The sequence below is a fragment of the Ascidia mentula genome, chromosome 7, assembly GCF_947561715.1.
Source record: "Ascidia mentula chromosome 7, kaAscMent1.1, whole genome shotgun sequence".
Lineage (NCBI taxonomy): Eukaryota > Metazoa > Chordata > Ascidiacea > Phlebobranchia > Ascidiidae > Ascidia > Ascidia mentula.
The window spans coordinates 8,832,943-8,855,227 of NC_138572.1; the positions used below are offsets into that span (position 1 = coordinate 8,832,943).

General features: G+C 39.2%; 2 protein-coding genes across 2 annotated transcripts; both read left to right on the top strand.

The window, feature by feature from the left end:
- Positions 1-502: 502 nt before the first annotated feature.
- Positions 503-2,539, top strand: LOC145909500 (spondin-1-like). The gene is made up of 7 exons (XM_082996890.1): positions 503-602; positions 837-911; positions 985-1,129; positions 1,249-1,379; positions 1,591-1,824; positions 2,084-2,213; positions 2,420-2,539. The coding sequence occupies exons 1-6, from the start codon at positions 503-505 to the stop codon at positions 2,185-2,187; spliced, it is 789 nt and encodes a 262-aa protein (XP_082853016.1). The 3' UTR covers positions 2,188-2,213; positions 2,420-2,539.
- On the top strand, positions 2,415-4,238 carry LOC145908003 (uncharacterized). Its single transcript, XM_082995175.1, has 4 exons — positions 2,415-2,542; positions 2,878-3,006; positions 3,388-3,530; positions 3,840-4,238. Exons 1-4 carry the CDS (start codon positions 2,500-2,502, stop codon positions 3,969-3,971), a joined length of 447 nt encoding a protein of 148 aa, XP_082851301.1. The 5' UTR covers positions 2,415-2,499; the 3' UTR covers positions 3,972-4,238.
- Positions 4,239-22,285: the final 18,047 nt, after the last annotated feature.

The window sequence follows — 22,285 nt, forward strand, 5'->3', positions numbered from 1 at the left end:
TCGTCCTCATTCAAATCAGGGAATATTATCATATTTCGCATCAAGTTTAATATACACTATAACAAAGAATTTTACGCAGGACCAACCGAGCAGTCGCAAAGATGCAACACCCAATGTTGCCCGGTTAACTGCCAGTGGGGACAGTGGAGCAAATTTAACGACTGTCCTGTTGAATGTGGTAACGGTACACAGTTTCGCAATCGACGTATTCTGTTTGCAGCTAATTGTGGTGGTCAAGCATGTATGGGCGAAGATACCTCGTCATAATTCTGTAACACTCACTGCTGTCCCGTCGACTGCACATGGGGAGAGTGGAGCTACTTCGGCGAGTGATTAGTCCCATGCGGTGGAGGCCAAAAACACCGCCAACGCCAAGTTTCTGTGGAGCTAGCGTGTGGCGGACGATCCTGCAATGGTTTAGGTGTTGATTCAACACCGTGTAACACACACCCATGTCCTGTGGATTGTGTTTGGGGTAACTGGGGTGTGTGGAGCAACTGCAATGTTACCTGCGGTGGTGGATCCAGGTTCAGATCAAGAAAGGTTGACGTGGAAGCTCAATATGGGGGATTCGAATGTGAAGGTCAATCATATGAGTCAGAGTAAGTGTTTATTTATTGAATAGGTTTATGGTGTTTGGTTCTTGTCATATTTAAGTGGGAAGGTGGTGATTTGCCAACAACATAATATAATTTCGCTTATTTTTGTGTTGATAACAGATACCACTAAACATGTTTTTTTCTCAGTCGTTAAATTTTCCGTTCCACGTTCGGTAAATCTAGTAAAGTTCATCGCTCATTGCTTCTTTCTGTAACAATAAAAAAATTTTTTTGCAGAATCTGCAATCAAAATTGTTGCCCAGTCGACTGTGTCTGGAACAATTGGAGTGTTTGGACAATCTGCTCCAAAAAGTGTGAAAACGGTTTGTAGTGATATGTATGATTCCTAGTATCGACTAAAAATAAACAAAATATTTTTTTAAAGGAACGCAGTCAAGAATTAGAAGTGTCAGCGTGAGGCAAATTTGCGGTGGTTCCCCTTGCTTTAGCAGCTTCACGGAAGAGAGAACGTGCAATGATGTTTGCTGTCCTGTAGATTGTGTGTGGGGCCAGTGGTCAGCTTGGGGAGAGTAAGTATTGATTTTGGATGTTGTATCTATCTAAATGATATCAAAGTGATTCTTTTTCCGTCCGAGGCGATGTATAAATTAACAGTAATTATGCTAAAAACTGGTTGATAATTTGGCAGATGCAGCCAAACTTGCGGCACGGGCTCCGAGGTACGGGTAAGAGATATTCACTTGAACAAGACCTGCAACGGAGCGGATTGCACTGGTGATAACAGGAATGAACCAGAATGCAACTCTCAGTGTTGCCCAGGTAAGCTGTCACGGAATATTTAAATAGCACCTCAGAATCTCGTATTAAATGTTTAGCGGCCAAACTCTTGTTTGAAAGATTTGGCCAACAACACAATACGAACTCTTTATTGTTATGTCGTATTACATTTGACTGTGTCTAAAAGTTGCTGTTAGAAACCGTTATTGACTAATCAGATCCGTAACTTGAAGGATAAATTTTTATTTTTAAGTGGACTGCATTGTTTCGAAATGGGGCAACTGGAGCTCTTGTCTACAAACATGTGGTGTGACGAACAATATGGTCAGGAACATATCAGTGATCACTAATAACACGTGTGGTGGGAAGGAGTGTCCAAACCTACAGGAACTCCAGGGTTGTGAAGTTGTTTGTTACAATGGAGCCACTGCGACTACTACAGGTTGTTTATGCCAACCTGGGTGGGGCGGTCTATGTTGTGATCAAGGTAAGTTTAAAATCAACGGTGTTAGCTGTGACTTAGGTAAATTACATTGAGCCAAATATTACTAAAAGCTAAAATATTTCTGAAAATACATTTATGCAATGATTTGTAACTAATAGCCACCAGTTATGTAGAATATTACGTGGTTCATCGAGCAAATAAACATGTTCGTTCATTACAATGAAGAGGAAATGCAAATATCTAAATAAAAACAAGTGTATCAATGCAATGCTGAGAAAACTTGACAGGCGTGCTTTGGCAGACGTTGACGAATGCAGCCAGCCAGGAAGTACTTCATGCCAGGAGACGTCGAACTGCGTCAGCACAATAGGGAAGTTATCGCTGCGATTGCCAGTCTGGCTATAGGAATAACAACGACTTGGAATGTGAAAGTAGGATTTTGGCTTGTGTTCCTGTACTTTAAAGGAAGGGTCAGAACCTTTTGGAACTGATCACAGTAGATTTTATTTTTACAGTTTGTTACTTGGTGTCTTAGGAATTTAATGTGTTGTTTGTGCTACGTGCGACAAATAAAACAACATTTTCTATGTTTAATGTTATGTCAAGTTAATAATAATTAATGACAAATTTGTTTTAGACATCGATGAATGCACAGAGCAGATTTCCAATTGCCATCAAAACGGTCGATGCGTTGACACTGAGGGGAGCTTCCTTTTCATGTGCGAGCATGGATTTTCAGGAAATGGAACAGTCTGCTCAGGTATATCACAACTGATAGAACATTATGACATCCATAAAATAATTTTTAATTGCTTTGTAATACTGTTTGTGTACGATTCGATCAAATTCGTCAGTGGGAGATTTTTGCTTCATTCAAACGTGTTTGCTTGTTCGGTGACTGACATTGTAAACGTGTACTTAACAACACATATTACCCTCGAGTTTAGTTTGCGTTTGTTCTTTTACGTTGTTATCACTGTATGCAAATAGAATCTGGTATGTCACACCTATGGCACCAGTCTTTTTTAAAATGGTTTATTAAGGTTTTTCTCTTTGACTTAAGTTATAATTTAATCAACCACTTTTGCCTTTAAGACATTGACGAATGTAGCGACCCACAGAAGAAACCTTGCACTGGTGATTACATGGAATGTCAAAACACAGTGGGAAGTTTTCATTGTACTTGTCCTTCCTATATGGGCCTCCAGGATGGAAACTGCGTTGGTAAGAATTACTTTGCAAATTTTCATTTAAATATGCGAATAATTTGGCATGAACGTTAAAATTTACGGAGCAAAGCTAACATAAACTAATGCAAATAGATTAAAATTTTTAGAGATATTACGAGTATAAATCAAACAGCATTGATGATTAATTCAATTGTGTCACACGCATATATTTACCATTGGTTGGTTTGCTTTACAAATGTTCAATTTTGCAACCTAAAAACAACCTATTCCAACCTTGTTCAAAATGATCAGATTTAATTAAATACTAGCTTACACCCGAGTTGTTCCGAACTGATGTGGATCGTGTGTTGCTGTTGGAACGAAACATTTGTATTGGATTAACTCCCAACTGGCATGTGACAAACTTTCGTTTTAGAACTTCCGCCAAACTTTGCGTCGAGAACAAAAGAGGAAAAAAAAGAACCGTCAGCGTCTGGCGGAACCAGAATTAAAATGTTGACGCTTTACGTGCTTTCAGGAAGCGTGGCTGTCCTATTGCTCGTATTTGTTGCAGTGAAGGTAAATGGGGTATTTTAAGGGCATAAATATTACTTGAATGATTGTACGGATTTGTTTAAGAGTCAATTGATTTAAATACTTAAATTACAAAGATCACAAGGACCTTAATTACGTAGTTATTATGGTTATTGTTTCAAACCTTTATATTTTACCCTAATCATAAATTCTATACAAATCTTAGATACATATAGGTTAATAAAGCCCTCTATTATGTTACTATATATTCCAGTACCATTTTTGCCGACTTTAACAGCTTGTAATTTTGTAGGCCAGGGTCATGTAGTGCTTTTAACCAATATATTGTATAAGGTGCACAAAAGATGGGCAAATTCAAAGACCACATTGTTGATAAATCCATCTCACGATGAAGACGACGCGATAAACTTGGAATTCGATAACTCCGGTTTCGTTGCTGACGAAATTATTGACAAAGATCTTTAACGTCTGATTGTGATACTTCTGACATTGAAATATTGCTTTACATGTGTTTGTTTGTAAATGAACCTTTGGATTTTTTTCGCCTATTGCCTCACTCCTTTACCTTTTTTGTTTCTATATCAACCGGTTCCTTATCTACATAGACTGAAAGCTATAACATGGTAAAATATTACTGTAAGTTTGAAGTGCATGTGGTATGGGAATTTTGAACAAAAAAGTAATTAAACTTTAAAATGATCATAACTTTTAACGCAAAAATAATAGCTCGATACGGCCACTTGTTTCTAAGATACAGCTGATCAACGTTACGTTCAAACCGTTGCGATCATAGTAGATTTTTATTGCAATAAAACAAACACCACCACTAGTGAGTACAAGAGCCTTGTGGCTAGAATTTGGCAATCTCTATTCTTCTGGTTTCGAACTAATCAATCTTCCAATTTGTATATACAATTTTATTCTTACCAATTGCCATTAGGAAGACACAAGACAAGCAATGTTAACTTCAATGCTTTTCACATAAGTAGTTTGCGCGGCAACCTATAGAGTATAGAATAGAATGCCCTACACCGGCCCTTACGGTGGACCGAGGCACACCGTGCACTTGTCACACGATAGTAGTCAGACTAGAATGACCAACTGCAACGCAGACAGTCAAGAGAAGAGAAAACAAATTACGCTGTCACATGAACCAGCTTTTAACCATTCACATGGGACACAGGATATACTTTATAATTAAGCTTGGTAGATCGTTGCATGGACAAGAGTAGCAGAGGGATCATGATTGTTTACTTACTTTATAATAAAATTGTTACTGGGATAGGGTATTTTTGTGGATTTTAGTCTAGGCAGTTATGATTGCTAACGCCACGCATATTGCATTCGAAGATTACGACTTAGAGAGACGCAGACAAACAGTTATTTGTTCATCGCGCATTTAGTAAGATTGTCGTTTTGTCCACTCCCGGCAAAATATTGGTAATGATGGGACCTAATAGGTCGATACAGTGGCCATCTGTCTACAGCTCACATAATTCATATTATTTGCTCCATACTTCGTACTTTTGGTAACGTGGAAGTAGGTTTAGCGCCTACACAAAATCGGTTGTTGTATAACACAGATGCAACAAATTACAAAGTCCTAAGAACGTTTGTGGCCTGAATGGACCAGCAGGCGTGTTTTAAAATTTTTGTTTTCTCAACCAGTGAAATGAATGTTGTTGAAGACATCATAGAATATAACCTATGGAAATCATGCACAAAGCTTGAAGTTTAATTTCCTGAAAATTTATGTACGTGACCAAAAATGATTAAATCGTCACTTTATGGTCTCGTGCGCGTCACGTTCAAGTCTCCATTTTAACTTTGCTTGATTGTGTGATTTGTTCTCGTGTAAGTTTCTTTGGACAATATTCAGACTCACCGATCAATAGACCACGTACTTGGCCAGATCAAATAGTGTTCGAAAACATTATGGTAAGTCAAAGATATGAGCAACAGTAATGCTAACTTTCAAAGCAGGTTTGCATTTGCTTAACGTCCATTATTCAAAGTGGATTTTCATTGTGAGCCCTAGATGGTTTAAATCGTTTGTTTAACCAATGCTGCGACAAATTAAAATTGTTCTGTTTTGGCCTACGTTTTAAACGTCAAAGTTAAACAGTCGTTCAGAAAGCTATATTATCACGCGGTTAAACGTGTGGAACGAAAACTAAGTACAATAAACTTAGGCTCATTAGGTTAACAGGCTTCGCAGCCCAGGTATTGCAGTATAGCTGGATCAGTCACTTATTTGCGAGATCTGAAAAGTCAAGCTTCCGGTGAGGTTTGAACTCACGACCCTAGGCTAGCCAGGCCAGCTGAGCTATCCCTGTGGTCTGCAATGCCTGGGCTGCGAAGCCTGTAAACCTGTTGATCTTGATACGATAGCTAATATCGCCAAGTTAGGACCTGCGCATTGGGGCAATCCTTCCAATCATGTAATTGCATGAAATATTACTACAATAAACCTAGAACGCAATTTAGGGACAACAGAAAATTATTAAACGATGCGCATATGTTTACAGATATTAGTTGGTGACGATTGTTTTTTTTTATTTTTATTCGGGCATTTGACGATGACCCAGGTTAACTTTCCAAAAATCACACAGGATTTAGCACACAAAGCAGTGAAGTTAAAATCGTGACATACGAGATGCGACAGCAATTATTCTTTCTTTGGTCACGTTGCAAAGCCATAGTAGCTTACGAAGTGGATATACGCAAGTTTCCAGGAATTTGTATGTCTAACTTCAGGTCTTCTCAAGGACTTTTTCTTTCTTTTGAAGCATATATTTAAGGAAATACAAAGCTAATAAAATCTTGGCTAAGTGTTTGTATTTCTGAAGCAAATGAGAAATATAACCCAAGCAGGGTCGCCAACCCCAATTTGGTAAACAAGTTACTCAGCACTAACGGATTACAGCGAAGAACTGGAGCCGCGCGGTCAAGGTGGCTGCATTTCCATTTATGCAAGCTCCTGTAGCTCTGTTGGTAGATCGTTGGGCCTGGTTAGCCCAGAGTCGTTAGTTCAAACCTCACCGGAAGCTTGATTTTTCAGATCTCGCTACAAAACAGTGGCTGATCCAGCTATGCTGCAATACCTGGGCTGCCAAGCCTGCAAACCTAATGAACCTACGTTTATTGTATTCAGTTTACGTTCGCGTGATAACATAGCTTTCCAAAGGACTGTTTAAAGCGTAAGTCTACACAAAACAAATCAGATTTGTCGTAACTTCGTTTGAAGCAACGAGTTAAAACAATCGAAGGCACACCATGAAAATCCACTTTGAATAATGGACGTTAAGCAAATGAAAACCTGCTTTGAACGTTAGCATTGCTGTTGCTCATATCTATCTGATCAAACTTGCCAAAATGTTTTCGAACACTATTTGTTCTGGCTGAGTACCTGGCCTATTGAGCGTGGAGCCAGAATATTTTCCATATAAACTTACAAGTGAAGCAAGCGAAGTTAATATGGAGACCTGAACGTGACGAGCAAGGGGCCAGAAATATTTTAACGATTTAATCATTTTGGGTCACGTACATAAATTTTCAGGAAGTTGAACTTCAAGCTTTGTGCACGATTTTCAAAATTTAATGATGTCAACGTTCATTACACTGTTCACTTGTTGTTTACTGTTAGTTAATCCCACACTTCCTCCCATTCCTACACAACTATAGCGCATTTTATGACGTCACACAATAATTATCTAGCTTTTGCACGATCACAGCGGTTTAAATGTAAGTTTGATCAGCTGTATCTCAGAATGTAGTGGTCGTATCAAGTTACATTTTTCGCGAAAATTATTTTACCACATTATAACTTTCAGTCAATGTCGATAAGGAACTGGTTGATATGAAAACATAAAAAAGTCTAAAGAGTGACGAAATAGGCGAAAAAAATTCAAAGATTTATTGACAAACAAACACATGTAAAGCAATATTTCAATGCCAGAAGTATCCCAATCAGATGTTAAAGATCATTGTCAGTAATTTCGTTAGCAACGAAACCGGAGTATTCGAATTTCAAGTTTATCGCGTCGTCTTCATGGTGAGACGGATTTATCAAACTTTCGGTCTTTGAATTTGCCCTATGATACCTTATACAATATATTGATTAAAAGCACTACTACATGACCCTGGCCTACAAAATTACAAGCTGTTAAAGTCGGCAAAAAAGGTACTGGAATAGATAGTAACAAAATAGAGGGCTTTATTAGCCTAAATGTATGTAAGATTTTTATAGAATTTATAATTTGTATAAAATATAAATGTTTGAAACAATAACCATAATAACTACGTAATTAAGGTCCTTGTAATCTTTGTCATTTAAGTGTTTAAATCAATTGACAACTAAAGAAATCCGTACAATCATTCTTTAAACTGCCCCACTTACCTTCATATCACGCTTCCTGGAAGCACGTAAAGCGCCAACATTTCAATCCTAGTTCCGCCAGGCGCTAACGGTTCTTTCTTTTTCTCTTCATCCACGACACAAAGTATGGCGGAAGTTCTGAACCGAAAGTTTGTCACATGCGAGTTGGAAGTGAATCCAATGCGGATGTTTCGTTACAACAACAACAACATGTGATTCACGTCAGTTTGGAAGCAACATGGGTGTAGGCTAATATTTAATTAAGTCTGACAACTTTGAACAAGAACCGTATTAGTAATAAAAATGCAGGGTATACAATATATTCTTGGGACATGCTTCTTTATCCATTTCAGCCCATCTGTTTACTTTTGAAGAACATATAGTCAACAACACGTTTCAACTTTTAGAAGTTGTGGTTTTGTGTTGCCAGTAGTTCAGTAGTGCGTTACGTCATGATTGCAAACCAGACACAAACAAATTAGTTTTAAACACGTGTTTTTGTGCGTAAGTTTGTTGATAAAACCAATTTTGTCTAGTGGCTACTGTGACCATCAGAGGATATATTAAAAAAGTAAAAGAAACTTAAACCAGAAAATCTACATATTTAAAAGATACACCTGTGGTCATTGCTTTTTTGATAAAAAACAAATTTTAAACAATTTTTTTTCTCTCCTTAAGTCAATTGACAAAGTCGACATTTACGAAGGTTGTGGTCTAATTCTCGTAAGATTAATATTTTGTGAGCATCAAATTGATTGTAACAGAATTTCAGCCCTCTCATTTCAAAGTTCATATACCGTGGTGACTCAGTTTTAGTCGTAATTCATTGTGATGATGTTAAACTCGGTTATAAATTCTCTGGAAATGTGTCAATTTTTCGGAGAATTGTTTTTAGCTGCTAAAAAGTTGGTTGCTCATAAAAGTCGAAGCATTGTACGACGCTGCACGTCCGCCCGCCAATACCCATCAATGGTCCGCGACAATCTGTTACATATATAGCTTCTTCATGCGGTAAAAGTTAGGATTAGTCATTGATGGCATCAACAAGTGGATCCAAACCACTTCTACCTTCACATATCGGGGCAAATTAAATATCAACCAAATCCTAAACATATTATGTAGCAAAAGCGGTAAAAATCCCTAAAATCGTCGCGGCATTAAACAAAATAATACCGAGAATTTTGTGTAGAACTTGGTTAGTGACTTATCCGGAATTTCAACGTTGCCAGAGAAACGCGTTGTTGTTTCCAGAGATGTGTCATATATTTGGCTTCATTTGAGTTTCGATTAATAACTGAAATTCCGTATTTTTCTTTGACAAAAAAGATTCGAAAAAATTGTGACTCAATGTTTAAACTATTTAAAAACTAACGCGGGCAAGTTGGTGTTTAGTTCATGTGTTTGAGTGTTCGAACGTTTATTTTAGCAATATTTTTCATAAATTTAAATCAGTAAAATTATGTTGAGAACTCTTTGCGTTTGTCTATGTTTGCTTGTAATTATTCACGGGACATCGGCATGGTAAGTACATACAAAATTTTATTGGTATTATTTGTACATTGTTTTTGTTCGTCTAGATGCAAATAAAAATCATCCAGGGGTTTTATAAGTTGAACTCTCCTAAAGCCGCTTATAATTAGTGCAAATAAACCGGATGATGAAAGTTTGATTGTTACTAGCATATACATCAAACGTAATTAGCTGATTTTGTAGTTGTGCGGAGTGAGGTTATAGTAATGTTTCTGTACATCTAATTTTGCCATCAAATAGAAATAAGAATTTCAGCAAAATGTTCATTTGCAGGTTGTTTTGGAGTAGACGAAGAAGACGAAGATGCGACTCCACTCCTTGTCAATGGAGCTGGGCAAGCTGCTCACGACCTTGCGGAGGTGGAACCCAATCTCCCCGAGTAACTAGAACACAAGGAAGTTGCGGTTCCTGCAATTTGCCGAGCTCGAGATCGTGCAACAACCAGTGTTGTCCAGGTAATGAAATAAAGAACCGGTTTCTCCTCGTTTGTTGTTGAGTAGAAAATAAAGTTAAGTTTGTTTTTGTTAAATAAAACTGGTCATTGCGTTTACCAAATCATGTTGTTGTGTTGGTACTTTCGCCAAAGTTATAACGAAACAGATATTAGCTGCATTCCTGGAATGCACTGTCACGACGTATCAGTTCACATCACAACAGTCTTGTCGCTGTCCAGACTATTCACATTGTGGTGACTTTGCAGTGGACATGGTTTCGTTAGGTACCAAACTATAGGTACAAACTCCCGGAGACGAACCACAGCAGAACACACTACGGCCAAACAACTGCTTGGGAGCCAATAGTGTTGTCGGCTTGATATTACGAACATCATTGGTTCGTTGCCTGTACATAAAATACAGTAGCTTTCAGTGTAATAATTATAACACTGTGAGTGGCAGTTAGTATAACTGTTTGAGAACATTTGTACCTTTTGTGGTACCGTAATTCAAACTCCAAATATCGCATTACCACTGTTATTGTCATGATTGTTTCAGTGAACTGTTATTGGGCATCTTGGAGGAGTTGGGGAGGATGCTCTGCGAGCTGTGGAAGTGGGATCAGAACACGGACCCGAGGATACGGCCGAAGTGCTAGTTGCGGAGGCAGTCAGTGTCCTGGGAGATCAATTATGTCGGAGACTTGCAACACAAAATGCTGTCCGGTGAACTGCGCCTGGGGTCCTTGGGGATTGTACGGATCATGTTCCGCCAATTGTGGCGAAGGAACGCAGTCTAGATCTCGCTCTACAACAAGATCCCATTCTTGCGGAGGTTCTTGCTCTGGGTCTTCAACTTCGTCTCGCTCGTGCAGCAAACCTTCACGTGAGTTAAAACCGTTTTAGCATCGAACAAAAAATTTCAAGCAATCAAATTAAACACAAGTTACACGTTACATTGCACGATATCCCCGGTGGCTAATATGATTAAAGATTAAAAAACTGGATCTATTTAAAAGCCAAAGTCCCCTGACAGGCTGTCGATCGCACACCATATCGTTATAGTTATATATTAAATTCCACAAAGTGTTGACAGCTCAGATGTTTGAATAAGTTAGAGAAACTGATGATGCCTTCTTAGGCGAAATATATCTTTCTCAAGAAAAATCCTTCTGAGCTGTCCACATATCGCTTTGTGGAATTTAATATATAACTCCCCAGTGACTAAATTTTTTTTTGGTTTTAGTGAACTGCACTGTATCGGATTGGGAAAACTGGGGCGATTGTCCACAAACATGTGGTGTGACGATCAACAAAGTCAGGAACAGATCAGTGATCACTAATAACACGTGTGGAGGGGAGGAGTGTCCGACCCTGCAGGAAGTTGAGAGTTGTGAAGTAATTTGTTACAATGGCGCCACTGAGACTGCTACGGGATGTTTATGTCAACCAGGGTGGAGCGGTCTTTGTTGTGATCAAGGTACATATTTTCTGTAGTAAAAACCGTATCTCCCTAGCTATTTCCCTCTGGTTATAACAACAGTGACATACATCGTCACTGTTTGGTTTTCCAGACGTTAACGAGTGCACCCAACAAGGAAGTAGTTCATGCCCCTTGAATTCAATCTGCGTCAACACAAAAGGAAGTTACCACTGTGATTGCCAGTCTGGCTACCAGAAAAACGACGATTTTGGATGTGAAAGTACGTCAGCAGGAAATTGCGGGATCGCAGCAGATAACAAGGACATGTCCAAACAAAATTAAAAAAAATTTTTCTTTCTGTCAACACTAAACTTTACATTATAATTTTCATTGCATATTTTCACATTTTTCGCCTATAATACTCATATAATATTGTTTGTTCCAGATATTAATGAATGCGATGATCAGAGTGTCACATGCCACCAAAACGCACAGTGTATCGACACTGATGGAAGCTTCTACTGTTTGTGTGATGAAGGGTACACTGGAAACGGTACTCATTGCTCAGGTAAATGACCACGCACTTCATCTCCTCTTAATGTAGACAAACATTGAAACACATAAAAATTTAATTCTACACATATTAGGCATTAGGTTACATGGGTAAAACGTTACAATTGCGCTACGTTGATTAATAACCGAAACTTACTTTTATAGAAATAAACGAGTGTGAAGCGGGCACTGATACTTGCCCAGACAACAGTGAATGCGTCAACATTGAAGGAAGTTATACTTGTCCTTGTCTTCCTGGCTTCGTGTCCCAAGGCGGACAATGCTCTGGTTTGAATTTATGAGAAACGTTTTTCACATTTGTCTTACGCGCCAATCAACAATAAAACTGTGTTGGCCATAGATAATTATGCTATGAAAACAAAAAACGTCTCAAATTTATTCACTCATATGTTCCACGTGTAAAAAAACCCCTTCTCAGCCATTCTCATTTTCAAACATGTAAATTGTGTTAAACCTATTGAAGTTTATGTAGCCTTTTGTTCTGAACATCGATCTACAGATATCAACGAATGTACCGAAGAAACCGCTAATTGCCACGTCCGAGCAATATGTGAAAATAAGGTTGGGTCGTACGATTGTCGATGTGTTGAAGGTTTCGAAGGGGACGGCAGGACCTGTGTTGGTGAGAAATAAACAAACATGTTTATTTGTTTTTTTGTCGTACACATTGATGACAAGTCTTTCTATGACCCAAATTTGATACGTGGGTATAAAGAATTAAGAAGTTTCCAAATTAAAAGAAAACTTTAGTTTAAAAGCTTTTATTTCTAAATTTGATTTTGGCGAAGATGCGTGTCCAGATAACGCCGTGTGCGCTGATTTGCCTGAAGGATTTTGGTGTGAATGTAATTACGGAATCCTTCAGGCAAATCAGCGCACACGGCGTTATCTGTTGCTTGTGATGTTAAGTTAGTTAGCCCACCATATATGAGATTCAATGCTGCACCATTCCTAATGATTCTTGGCGAAAATTATGTGAAGATATCAACGAATGTGATGACGACCCGTGTACAGTAGACCACATGGAATGCACAAACACGGTTGGTAGTTACGTGTGTGCTTGTCCTGATCACATGGAATTGGAGAGTGGAAGCTGCATCGGTAAGAAACTGTTCGAAAGTTAGATTTTCTGTGAATGTTTGTTGGTATTGTGATTGCCAAAACTACGTCAACATACTTTGTACAGTGTTGAAATATGTGCTTGGTAAACTTCTCTGTAACGTAAACAACAGGACTTAACACGATTCAGCTGAAAACAAGCTCAGTTTTTCCTTGTGGGTAAACTCACGATTTATTTTTAGAACTTCCGCCTGACTTACTTTAAAGAACGTGTGATGTGAAGTCTGGCCTTTAAATGACAACCCGGAAAGACCCTACTTTTTTATTATTATTGCATCTCATATGATTTATCATCTATTAATACATCTTGAAAGAGTTTTAAAGTAGCGTGCCATTATCTATCTATCGATTTTACTTTATGAAAACCTATTAAGCCAATTGAAAAACTCGAACTCTACGCAATTTTCTCGTATTTCACAGATCATATATCGCGATGACACAATTTTAATCATGGTTGATTGTGACTAAGTTAAACTCGTGAATCAAATTGTTGGAAATGTAACAATATTGACGGAGAATCGTTTTCAGCTACTTTCGTTCTAACATTTGAAACGTCTGACACCAGTTTTTTCTGTAGAATTACGAACATTATTGTGAACATCATGATCAACAAAATTGAATCAAGTACTCACAATTTCAAAAAAATAAAAGTCGTAAATTTTTCATATCGTTTGTTGTGAAACCAATTTTATTGTTAAATGTTCTGTAATCATGGATCACAAGAAACGTTTTGATCAAAAGATGCATTCCTTAACTGATAAATAGAGCTAATAATACCCAGTACAAGGTTGATTGCCCAAGAATAATCAAAACATTTTGCGCTTTACTTTAAAACTACGAACTTTTTTCCGAAAAAACAGTTTTCACAGCAAAAAGCAGCAAAAATGCAGTTTGGTTTGCACCAAAAGTTTGCAATTCGGTGTCGACCTCAAACATGTTCTACGCAATGGCAACAAAATTAGTCAAGCAGATTTTATTCAATACGAAATCAAAGCCGCGTAAAATCAAGAAGAATGAAAATCACAAGATTAGAAACTTGGCCCGTAATATGTTCAGCTTCTCCATAAAAACTAAAGTCAAAAGATGGTAAGATGCTAAAACTCCTTTGCATATATACTTGTTTGCGATGGATAAATCATATTTCAACAAAAAGTTAAATATATCATGTGGCTTGTTGGGAAATCAAAAAAACATTTAGTGACTTGTTGCCATTTAACCATCTTTTGACTTTAGTCTGTTATTGACAGTTGGCAACGAGAGCATGCTGGCACCAAAACGCTGTCTTGTGAACTGAAAATTGTAACTAAGTTAAATTTTAGTTCCTTCAAGAAATCATACATTTCTCTTAAAAAAGAAACGTGGTCGAAAGTGTGACTCACCATCTAGAAAGGCCTTAAATCAGCACATGAGCACTGAGCTGAACATTTGATGGGAAACATTGACAAATCGTGCGGAAAAATTAAGTATTAGTTATGATGCATTTCAGAGTTGTTTGCGTGTGCATATGTTTACTGGCGATTATTCATGGCGGGTCGGCATGGTATGTTCTTTGCCTATTCGAATTCAACGTAAATAATAAACCAATTTTCTCGGCAAATGGTTTTCAGATATTCGGTTGGAATGTTTAAATTAGTTAGGATGCAAAACCAAGCATTAATGCTAGTAGTCTCTTACAACCTTTTTGGTGAACATTTTCAATTACGCTAGAATGTAGATGTGTTTTAAGTGATTGTTATCATGTTTTTGTGCCGACAGAATATTTTTGTTGCCAGTAATTATTTTGTAAAAATTTGGCTAAATGGTGATTTGATTGACGTACTTTTGCAGGTGGCGTAGACGAAGACGAAGATGCGACTCCACGCCTTGCCAATGGACCTGGGGAGGCTGCTCAGTGCCATGCGGTGGTGGAACCCAATCTCCCCGAGTAACTAAAAGACAAGGAAATTGTGGCGCATGCAATTTACCCAGCCCGAGGTCGTGCAACAACCAATGTTGTCGAGGTAATAAAATAAAGAGCCGGTCTCTCCTCGATTGTTGCTTAGTAAAGTTTGTTTTTTATTGATGAAACTGATTACTGCGTTTACCACACCATGTTGGTATGTTGGTACTTTCGCCAATAAGTTACAGCGATACAGATATTAGGTGCATTCCGTTGAACGCACTGTCACGACGAATCAGTTCACATCAGCGCAGTTGGTGACTGGCAACAGTCTTGTCGCTAACTGTCCAGACTATTTCACTTTGTGGTGACTTTGCAGGGGACATGGTTACTTTGTAGGTACCAAACAAGGTACGAACTCCCGGAGACGAGCCACAGCAGAAAACACTACGGCCAAACAACTGCTTGGGAACCAATAGTGTTGTCGGCTTGGTATCACGAAAATCACAAGCTCGTTGCTCGTACATAAAATACAGTAGCTGTTAATAACTGTAATCTACACTGTGAGTGGCAGTTAGTATTACTGCTAGAGAACACATGTACCTTGTATGGTACCGTAATGTACTTGTTATTCAAACTCCAGATATCGCATTTCCACTGTTATTCTCATGTTTGTTTCAGTGAACTGTTATTGGGCATCATGGAGGAGTTGGGGAGGATGCACTGCGATCTGTGGAAGTGGAATCAGGACACGGACCCGAGGATACGGCCGTAGCGCTAGTTGCGGAGGAAGTCAGTGTTCTGGAAGCTCAACTATGTCGGAGGCTTGCAACACAAAATGCTGTCCGGTGAACTGCGCTTGGGGTCCTTGGGGATTGTACGGATCATGTTCCGCCAATTGTGGCGAAGGAACGCAGTCTAGATCTCGCTCTACAACAAGATCACATTCTTGCGGAGGTTCTTGCTCCGGGTCGTCAACTTCGTCTCGTCCGTGCAGCAATCCTTCCCGTGAGTTAAAACCGTTTCATCATTGAACAAAAATTCCAAGCAATTAAACTTCAACACAAGTTACATGTAACATTGCACAATATCCCGGGTGGCTATTTTTTTGGTTTTAGTGAACTGCACTGTATCGGATTGGGAAAACTGGAGCACTTGTCCACAAACATGTGGTGTGACGAACAATAAAGTCAGGAACAGATCAGTGATCACTAATAACACGTGTGGAGGGGAGGAGTGTCCGACCCTGCAGGAAGTCGAGAGTTGTGAAGTGATTTGTTACAATGGAGCCACTGCGACTGCTACGGGTTGTTTATGTCAACCAGGGTGGAGCGGTCTTTGTTGTGATCAAGGTACATATTTTCTGTAGTAAAAACCGTATCTCCCTAGCTATTTCCCTCTGGTTAACAACAGTGACATACAACGTCACTGTTTGGTTTTCCAGACGTTAACGAGTGCACCCAACAAGGAAGTAGTTCATGCCCCTTGAATTCAATCTGCGTCAACACAGAAGGAAGTTACCACTGTGATTGCCAGTCTGGCTACAAAAACGACGATTTTGGATGTGAAAGTACGTCATCAGGAAATTGCGGGAACACAGCAGATAACAAGGACATGTCTAAACGAAATTAAAAAAGCGCTTCTTTCTGTTAATACTAAACTGTTACATGATATTTTTTTTTGCAAATTTTCAATTTTTTCGCCTATAATACTCATTTAATATTGCTTGTTCCAGATATTAACGAATGCGATGACCAGAGTGCCACATGCCACCAAAACGCACAGTGTATCGATACTGATGGAAGCTTCTACTGTTTGTGTGATGAAGGGTACACTGGAAACGGTACTCATTGCTCAGGTAAAGGACCACGCACTTCATCTCCTCTTAATGTAGACAAACATTGAAACACATAAAAATTTAATTCTACACATATTATGCATTAGGTTACATGGGTAAAACTTTACAATTGCGCTACGTTGATTAATAACCGAAACTAACTTTTATAGAAATAAACGAGTGTGAAGCGGGCAGTGATACTTGCCCAGACAACAGTGAATGCGTCAACATTGAAGGAAGCTATACTTGTCCTTGTCTTCCTGGCTTCGTGTCCCAAGGCGGACAATGCTCTGGTTCGAATTAATGAGAAACGTTTTTCATATTTGTCTTACGCGCCAATCAACAACAAAACTGTGTTGGCAATAGATAATTATGCTATGGAAACAAGAAACGTCTCAAATTTATTCACTCATATGTTCCACGTGTAAAAAAAACCTTCTCAGCCATTCTTATTTTCAAACATGTAAATTGTGTTAAACCTATTGAAGTTTATGTAGCCTTTTGTTCTGAACATCGATCTACAGATATCAACGAATGTACCGAAGAAACCGCTAATTGCCACGTCCGAGCAATATGTGAAAATAAAGTTGGGTCGTACGATTGTCGATGTGCTGAAGGTTTCGAAGGGGACGGCAGGACCTGTGTTGGTGAGAAATAAACGGACATGTTTATTTGTTTTTTTGTCATACACATTGATGACAAGTCTTTCTATGACCCAAATTTGATACGTGGGTATAAAGAATCAATAAGTTTCCAAATTAAAAGAAAACTTCAGTTTGAAAGCTTTTATGAAAATTTCTAAATTTTTGATAGGAATTGTGCTGAATTTGGCGAAAATGCGTGTCCAGATAACGCTGTGTGCGCTGATTTGCCTGAGGGATGTAGGTTTGAATGTAAATCCGGAATCCTTCAGGCAAATCAGCGCACACGTCGTTGTCTGTTGCTTGTGGTGTTAGGTTAGTTGGCCTACTGCATATGAAATTTAATGCTTCACGATTTGTAATGATTCATGGCGAAAATTATGTGAAGATATCAACGAATGCGATGACGATTCGTGTACAGTGGCCCACATGGAATGCACAAACACGGTTGGTAGTTACGTGTGTGCTTGTCCTGATCACATGGAATTGGAAAATGGAGAATGCATCGGTAAGAAACTGTTCGAAAGTTCGATTTTCTGTGAATACTTGTTGGTGTTGTGATTGCCAAAACTACATCAACAGACCTTGTACAGTGTTGAAATATGTGCTTGGTAAACTTCTCTACAACATAAACAACAGAACTTAACATTGTTTCGGTTCGACTGAAAACAAGCTCAGTGATTCCTTGTTGGTAAACTCACGAATTTCTTTTCAGATCTTCCGCCTGACTTACTTTAGAGAACGTGTGATGTGAAGTCTGGCCTTTAAATGACAACCTGGAAAGACCCTACGTTTTTTTTATTATTGCATCTCATATGATTTATCATCCATAAATACATCTTGAAAGAGTTTTAAAGTAGCGTGCCATTATCTATCTATCTATTTTAGTTTATGAAAACCTATTAAGCCAATTAAAAAACTCGAACGCTACGCAATTTTATCTCTCGTATTTCACAGATCATATATCGCGATGACACAATTTTCATCATGGTTTATTGAGACTAAGTTAAACTCGAGAATCAAATTGTTGGAAATGTAACTATATTGACGGAGAATCGTTTTCAGCTGCTTTTCGTTCTATTACTTCAAACGTCTGACAGCTTTTTTTCTGTAGAATTACGAACATTAATTTGAACAACGTAATCAACAAATTAAAAAAGTACTCACGATTTTTAAAAAAAAGTCGTAAATTTGACGTTTTCATAGTTTTCATATAGTTTGTAGTGAAGCCTATTTTATTGTTCAATTTTCGGTAAAATCATAGATCACAAGGCACGTTTTGATCGTAAAATACATTCCTCAGCTTATAAAAAGTGTTAGCAATACCCAGTACAACGTTGATTGCCCAAGAATGATCGAAATATTGTTCGCTGTATTTGAACAATGGCAACAGTTTATTGCGATTTTGGGTCAGGCGATTAACCGATCTTGCACACCGGGATTCGAACCCGAAGTGATCCTGGCCACGAACATCGCTTAGGATTCCTTACTGGTATATTGGTCGGTGGCTAAAGCGATGTTATTGCTTCGAACGTTAATTTTGTACATATCCATAGAGCGATGGCTCCTTCATGCGGTCATTTTTTTGACAATATGTCGACTATTTTGCTCCAGAGCGTAAAACATGACTTGTTTGCTAGAATTTCTCCCACAAACTTGAGCGCTTGTGTTTCCACAATTTTAGGTGCTTGCTGTGACCACATTAGACAGAATGCTATGTGGTGTTAGGTGCCAACAACTTTTTGCTTTCTTAATTTTTTGGCAATGGCAGGGGACGCTCGCGATTAGGCAGCCCTCTGGAGGTGGAATCACATCGTGTTGATATTTTCCAACTGATTAAGTTCTACAATTTCTGTGTAGAAATTCTGTTGCATCAAAATTTGGTTAAGTTAGGACAAGAAAGATCGATAAAAATACTATTCAACAAACGGCTAAACATACTATGAAATAAAAGCTGTAATAATATCTAAAATAGGATTGCAAAAAAATAAATAATACCAGAAATTTTGTGTAAAATTGTTCAGTGTCTTGGAATTTCCGGAATTTTAATTTTGCCAGAGCAATTTAATAAGCCGTTGTTTACAAAGATGCGTCATAAGTTTGGCTTCATTTGAATTTCACTTCCTTGCTCTTCAATCTCGCTTCCTTAATTGCTCTAAATGCTTGACTCATCCTTAAAACTCTTCAAATTAGCGCAAGCACGCTTGTGGTTCGTACATTCATTTGAGACCAAAGAGTGTTGAAACGTTTATTTTAGCAAAACTACAGAAATTGTAAGCATCGGTAGTTATGCTGAAAACTCTTTTCGTTTGTTTATGTTTGCTGGCAATTATTCATGGCGCATCGGCATGGTAAGTATGTTTGTAGTTGTGCGGAGTGAGGTTTGTGATGTGTTTGTAAATCGAATTTTGCCGTCAAAAAGAAATACAAATTGCAGCAAAATGTTCGATTTACCCCAGAATTTGGACTTCTGCAGGTTGTTTTGGAGTGATTGTAACACCACGCCCTGTCAATGGAGGTGGGGAAGCTGCTCACGACCTTGTGGAGGTGGAAGAATGTATCCAACAATAACTCGGAGTAAGGGAGAGTGCGGTTCCTGCAACTTGCCTTACTCGAGATCGTGCAACAACCAATGTTGTCGAGGTAATCAAACAGAGAATAGGTGTCTCCTTATTTGCTGTTCAGTGGAAAATGAGGTTTAATTTGTTTTAAATTTATGAAACATATCAATGCGACTACAAAAAAACGTGCTGTTGTGTTGGAACGTAATAGCGATACAGATATTAGCTACAAAGCGTTGTGCGCATTGCTTCGACCTACCAATACACATCAGTGCAGTTGGTGACTGACAACAGTCTTATCAGCTATAAAGAGAGGATCTCACTTTGCAGTTTCTTTGCACTGGATGTCGCTGCGTTAGGTCCCAAACGAGGTACGAGCGGCTAGAGACAAACTGTATTGGATAATACCATCGCCAAGCAACTGCTTGGGATCTAATAGTGTGGCCGGCTTGGTATCACGAACATTATTGGCTCATTCCGTGTACATAATATACAGAAGTTGGCAATATAACAATTATAATCTACACTCCGAGTGGAAGTTAGTAGTACTCATTATGAACAAATGTACTTTGAATTTAACTGTAATGAAATTTTGTAATAAAAAATTCAATCTCTGTGTTTTAAGATATCGCGTTTCGACTATTATCATCATGATTGTTTCAGTGAACTGCTATTGGGCATCATGGAGGAGTTGGGGTGGATGCTCTGCTAGCTGTGGAAGTGGAATCAGGACACGGACCCGGGGATACGGCCGGAGTGCAAGTTGCGGAGGCAGTCGTTGTTACGGAGGCTCAACTTCGTCACAGACTTGTAACACAGGATACTGTCCGGTGAACTGCGCCTGGGGATCATGGGGGCGTTACGGTTCATGCTCCGCCAATTGTGGCGGAGGAACGCAGAAGAGATCAAGGGTTGTCGCCCTAAGTGCCAGGCACGGAGGTACATCTTGTTCTGGGTCGTCAATGTCATTGCAAACTTGTAACTCACAGCCTTGCCCTATCAATTGTCGTTGGAGTTTGTGGGGTGAATACGGGACATGTTCTGCCTCTTGCGGAGGGGGAAAACAGGTTAGATCAAGAAATATCTCTGTAAGTTCCAGGCATGGAGGTTTAGCTTGTTCGGGGCCATCAACGTCTTCAAGTAGATGCAACTCTCAGCCTTGCCCTATTGATTGTCGTTGGAGTTTGTGGGGTGAATACGGGACATGTTCTGTCTCTTGCGGAGGTGGAACACAGGTTAGATCAAGAAATATCTCTGTAAGTTCCAGGCATGGAGGTTTAGCTTGTTCGGGGCCATCAACGTCTTCAAGTAGATGCAACTCTCAGCTTTGCCCTATCAATTGTCGTTGGAGTTTGTGGGGTGAATACGGGACATGTTCTGTCTCTTGCGGAGGGGGAACACAGATTAGATCAAGAAATATCTCTGTAAGTTCCAGGCATGGAGGTTTAGCTTGTTCGGGGCCATCAACGTCTTCAAGTAGATGCAATTCTCAGCCTTGTCCTATTGATTGTCGTTGGAGTTTGTGGGGTGAATACGGGACATGTTCTGTCTCCTGCGGAGGGGGAACACAGATTAGATCAAGAAATATCTCTGTAAGTTCCAGGCATGGAGGTTTAGCTTGTTCGGGGCCATCAACGTCTTCAAGTAGATGCAATTCTCAGCCTTGTCCTATTGATTGTCGTTGGAGTTTGTGGGGTGAATACGGGACATGTTCTGTCTCTTGCGGAGGTGGAACACAGGTTAGATCAAGAAATATCTCTGTAAGTTCCAGGCATGGAGGTTTAGCTTGTTCGGGGCCATCAACGTCTTCAAGTAGATGCAACTCTCAGCTTTGCCCTATCAATTGTCGTTGGAGTTTGTGGGGTGAATACGGGACATGTTCTGTCTCTTGCGGAGGGGGGACACACGTTAGATCAAGAAATATCTCTGTAAGTTCCAGGCATGGAGGTTTAGCTTGTTCGGGGCCATCAACGTCTTCAAGTAGATGCAACTCTCAGCTTTGCCCTATCAATTGTCTTTGGAGTTTGTGGGGTGAATACGGGACATGTTCTGTCTCTTGCGGAGGGGGGACACACGTTAGATCAAGAAATATCTCTGTAAGTTCCAGGCATGGAGGTTTAGCTTGTTCGGGGCCATCAACGTCTTCAAGTAGATGCAACTCTCAGCTTTGCCCTATCAATTGTCGTTGGAGTTTGTGGGGTGAATACGGGACATGTTCTGTCTCTTGCGGAGGGGGGACACACGTTAGATCAAGAAATATCTCTGTAAGTTCCAGGCATGGAGGTTTAGCTTGTTCGGGGCCATCAACGTCTTCAAGTACTTGTAACTCTCAGCCTTGCCCTATAGATTGTCGTTGGAGTTCATGGGGTGAATACGGGACATGTTCTATCTCTTGCGGAGGTGGA

Bases quoted from the DNA above. Each gene is read 5' to 3' on its own strand.
- LOC145908003 (XM_082995175.1), top strand. From the start codon at position 2,500: ATGTGCGAGCATGGATTTTCAGGAAATGGAACAGTCTGCTCAG. The intron at 2,543-2,877 runs GTATATCACAAC...TTTGCCTTTAAG, and splicing joins AAATGGAACAGTCTGCTCAG to ACATTGACGAATGTAGCGAC. The intron at 3,531-3,839 runs GTAAATGGGGTA...ATATTGTATAAG, and splicing joins TCGTATTTGTTGCAGTGAAG to GTGCACAAAAGATGGGCAAA.
- LOC145909500 (XM_082996890.1), top strand. From the start codon at position 503: ATGTTACCTGCGGTGGTGGATCCAGGTTCAGATCAAGAAAGGTTGACG. The intron at 1,130-1,248 runs GTAAGTATTGAT...ATAATTTGGCAG, and splicing joins CAGTGGTCAGCTTGGGGAGA to ATGCAGCCAAACTTGCGGCA. The intron at 1,825-2,083 runs GTAAGTTTAAAA...GTGCTTTGGCAG, and splicing joins CGGTCTATGTTGTGATCAAG to ACGTTGACGAATGCAGCCAG.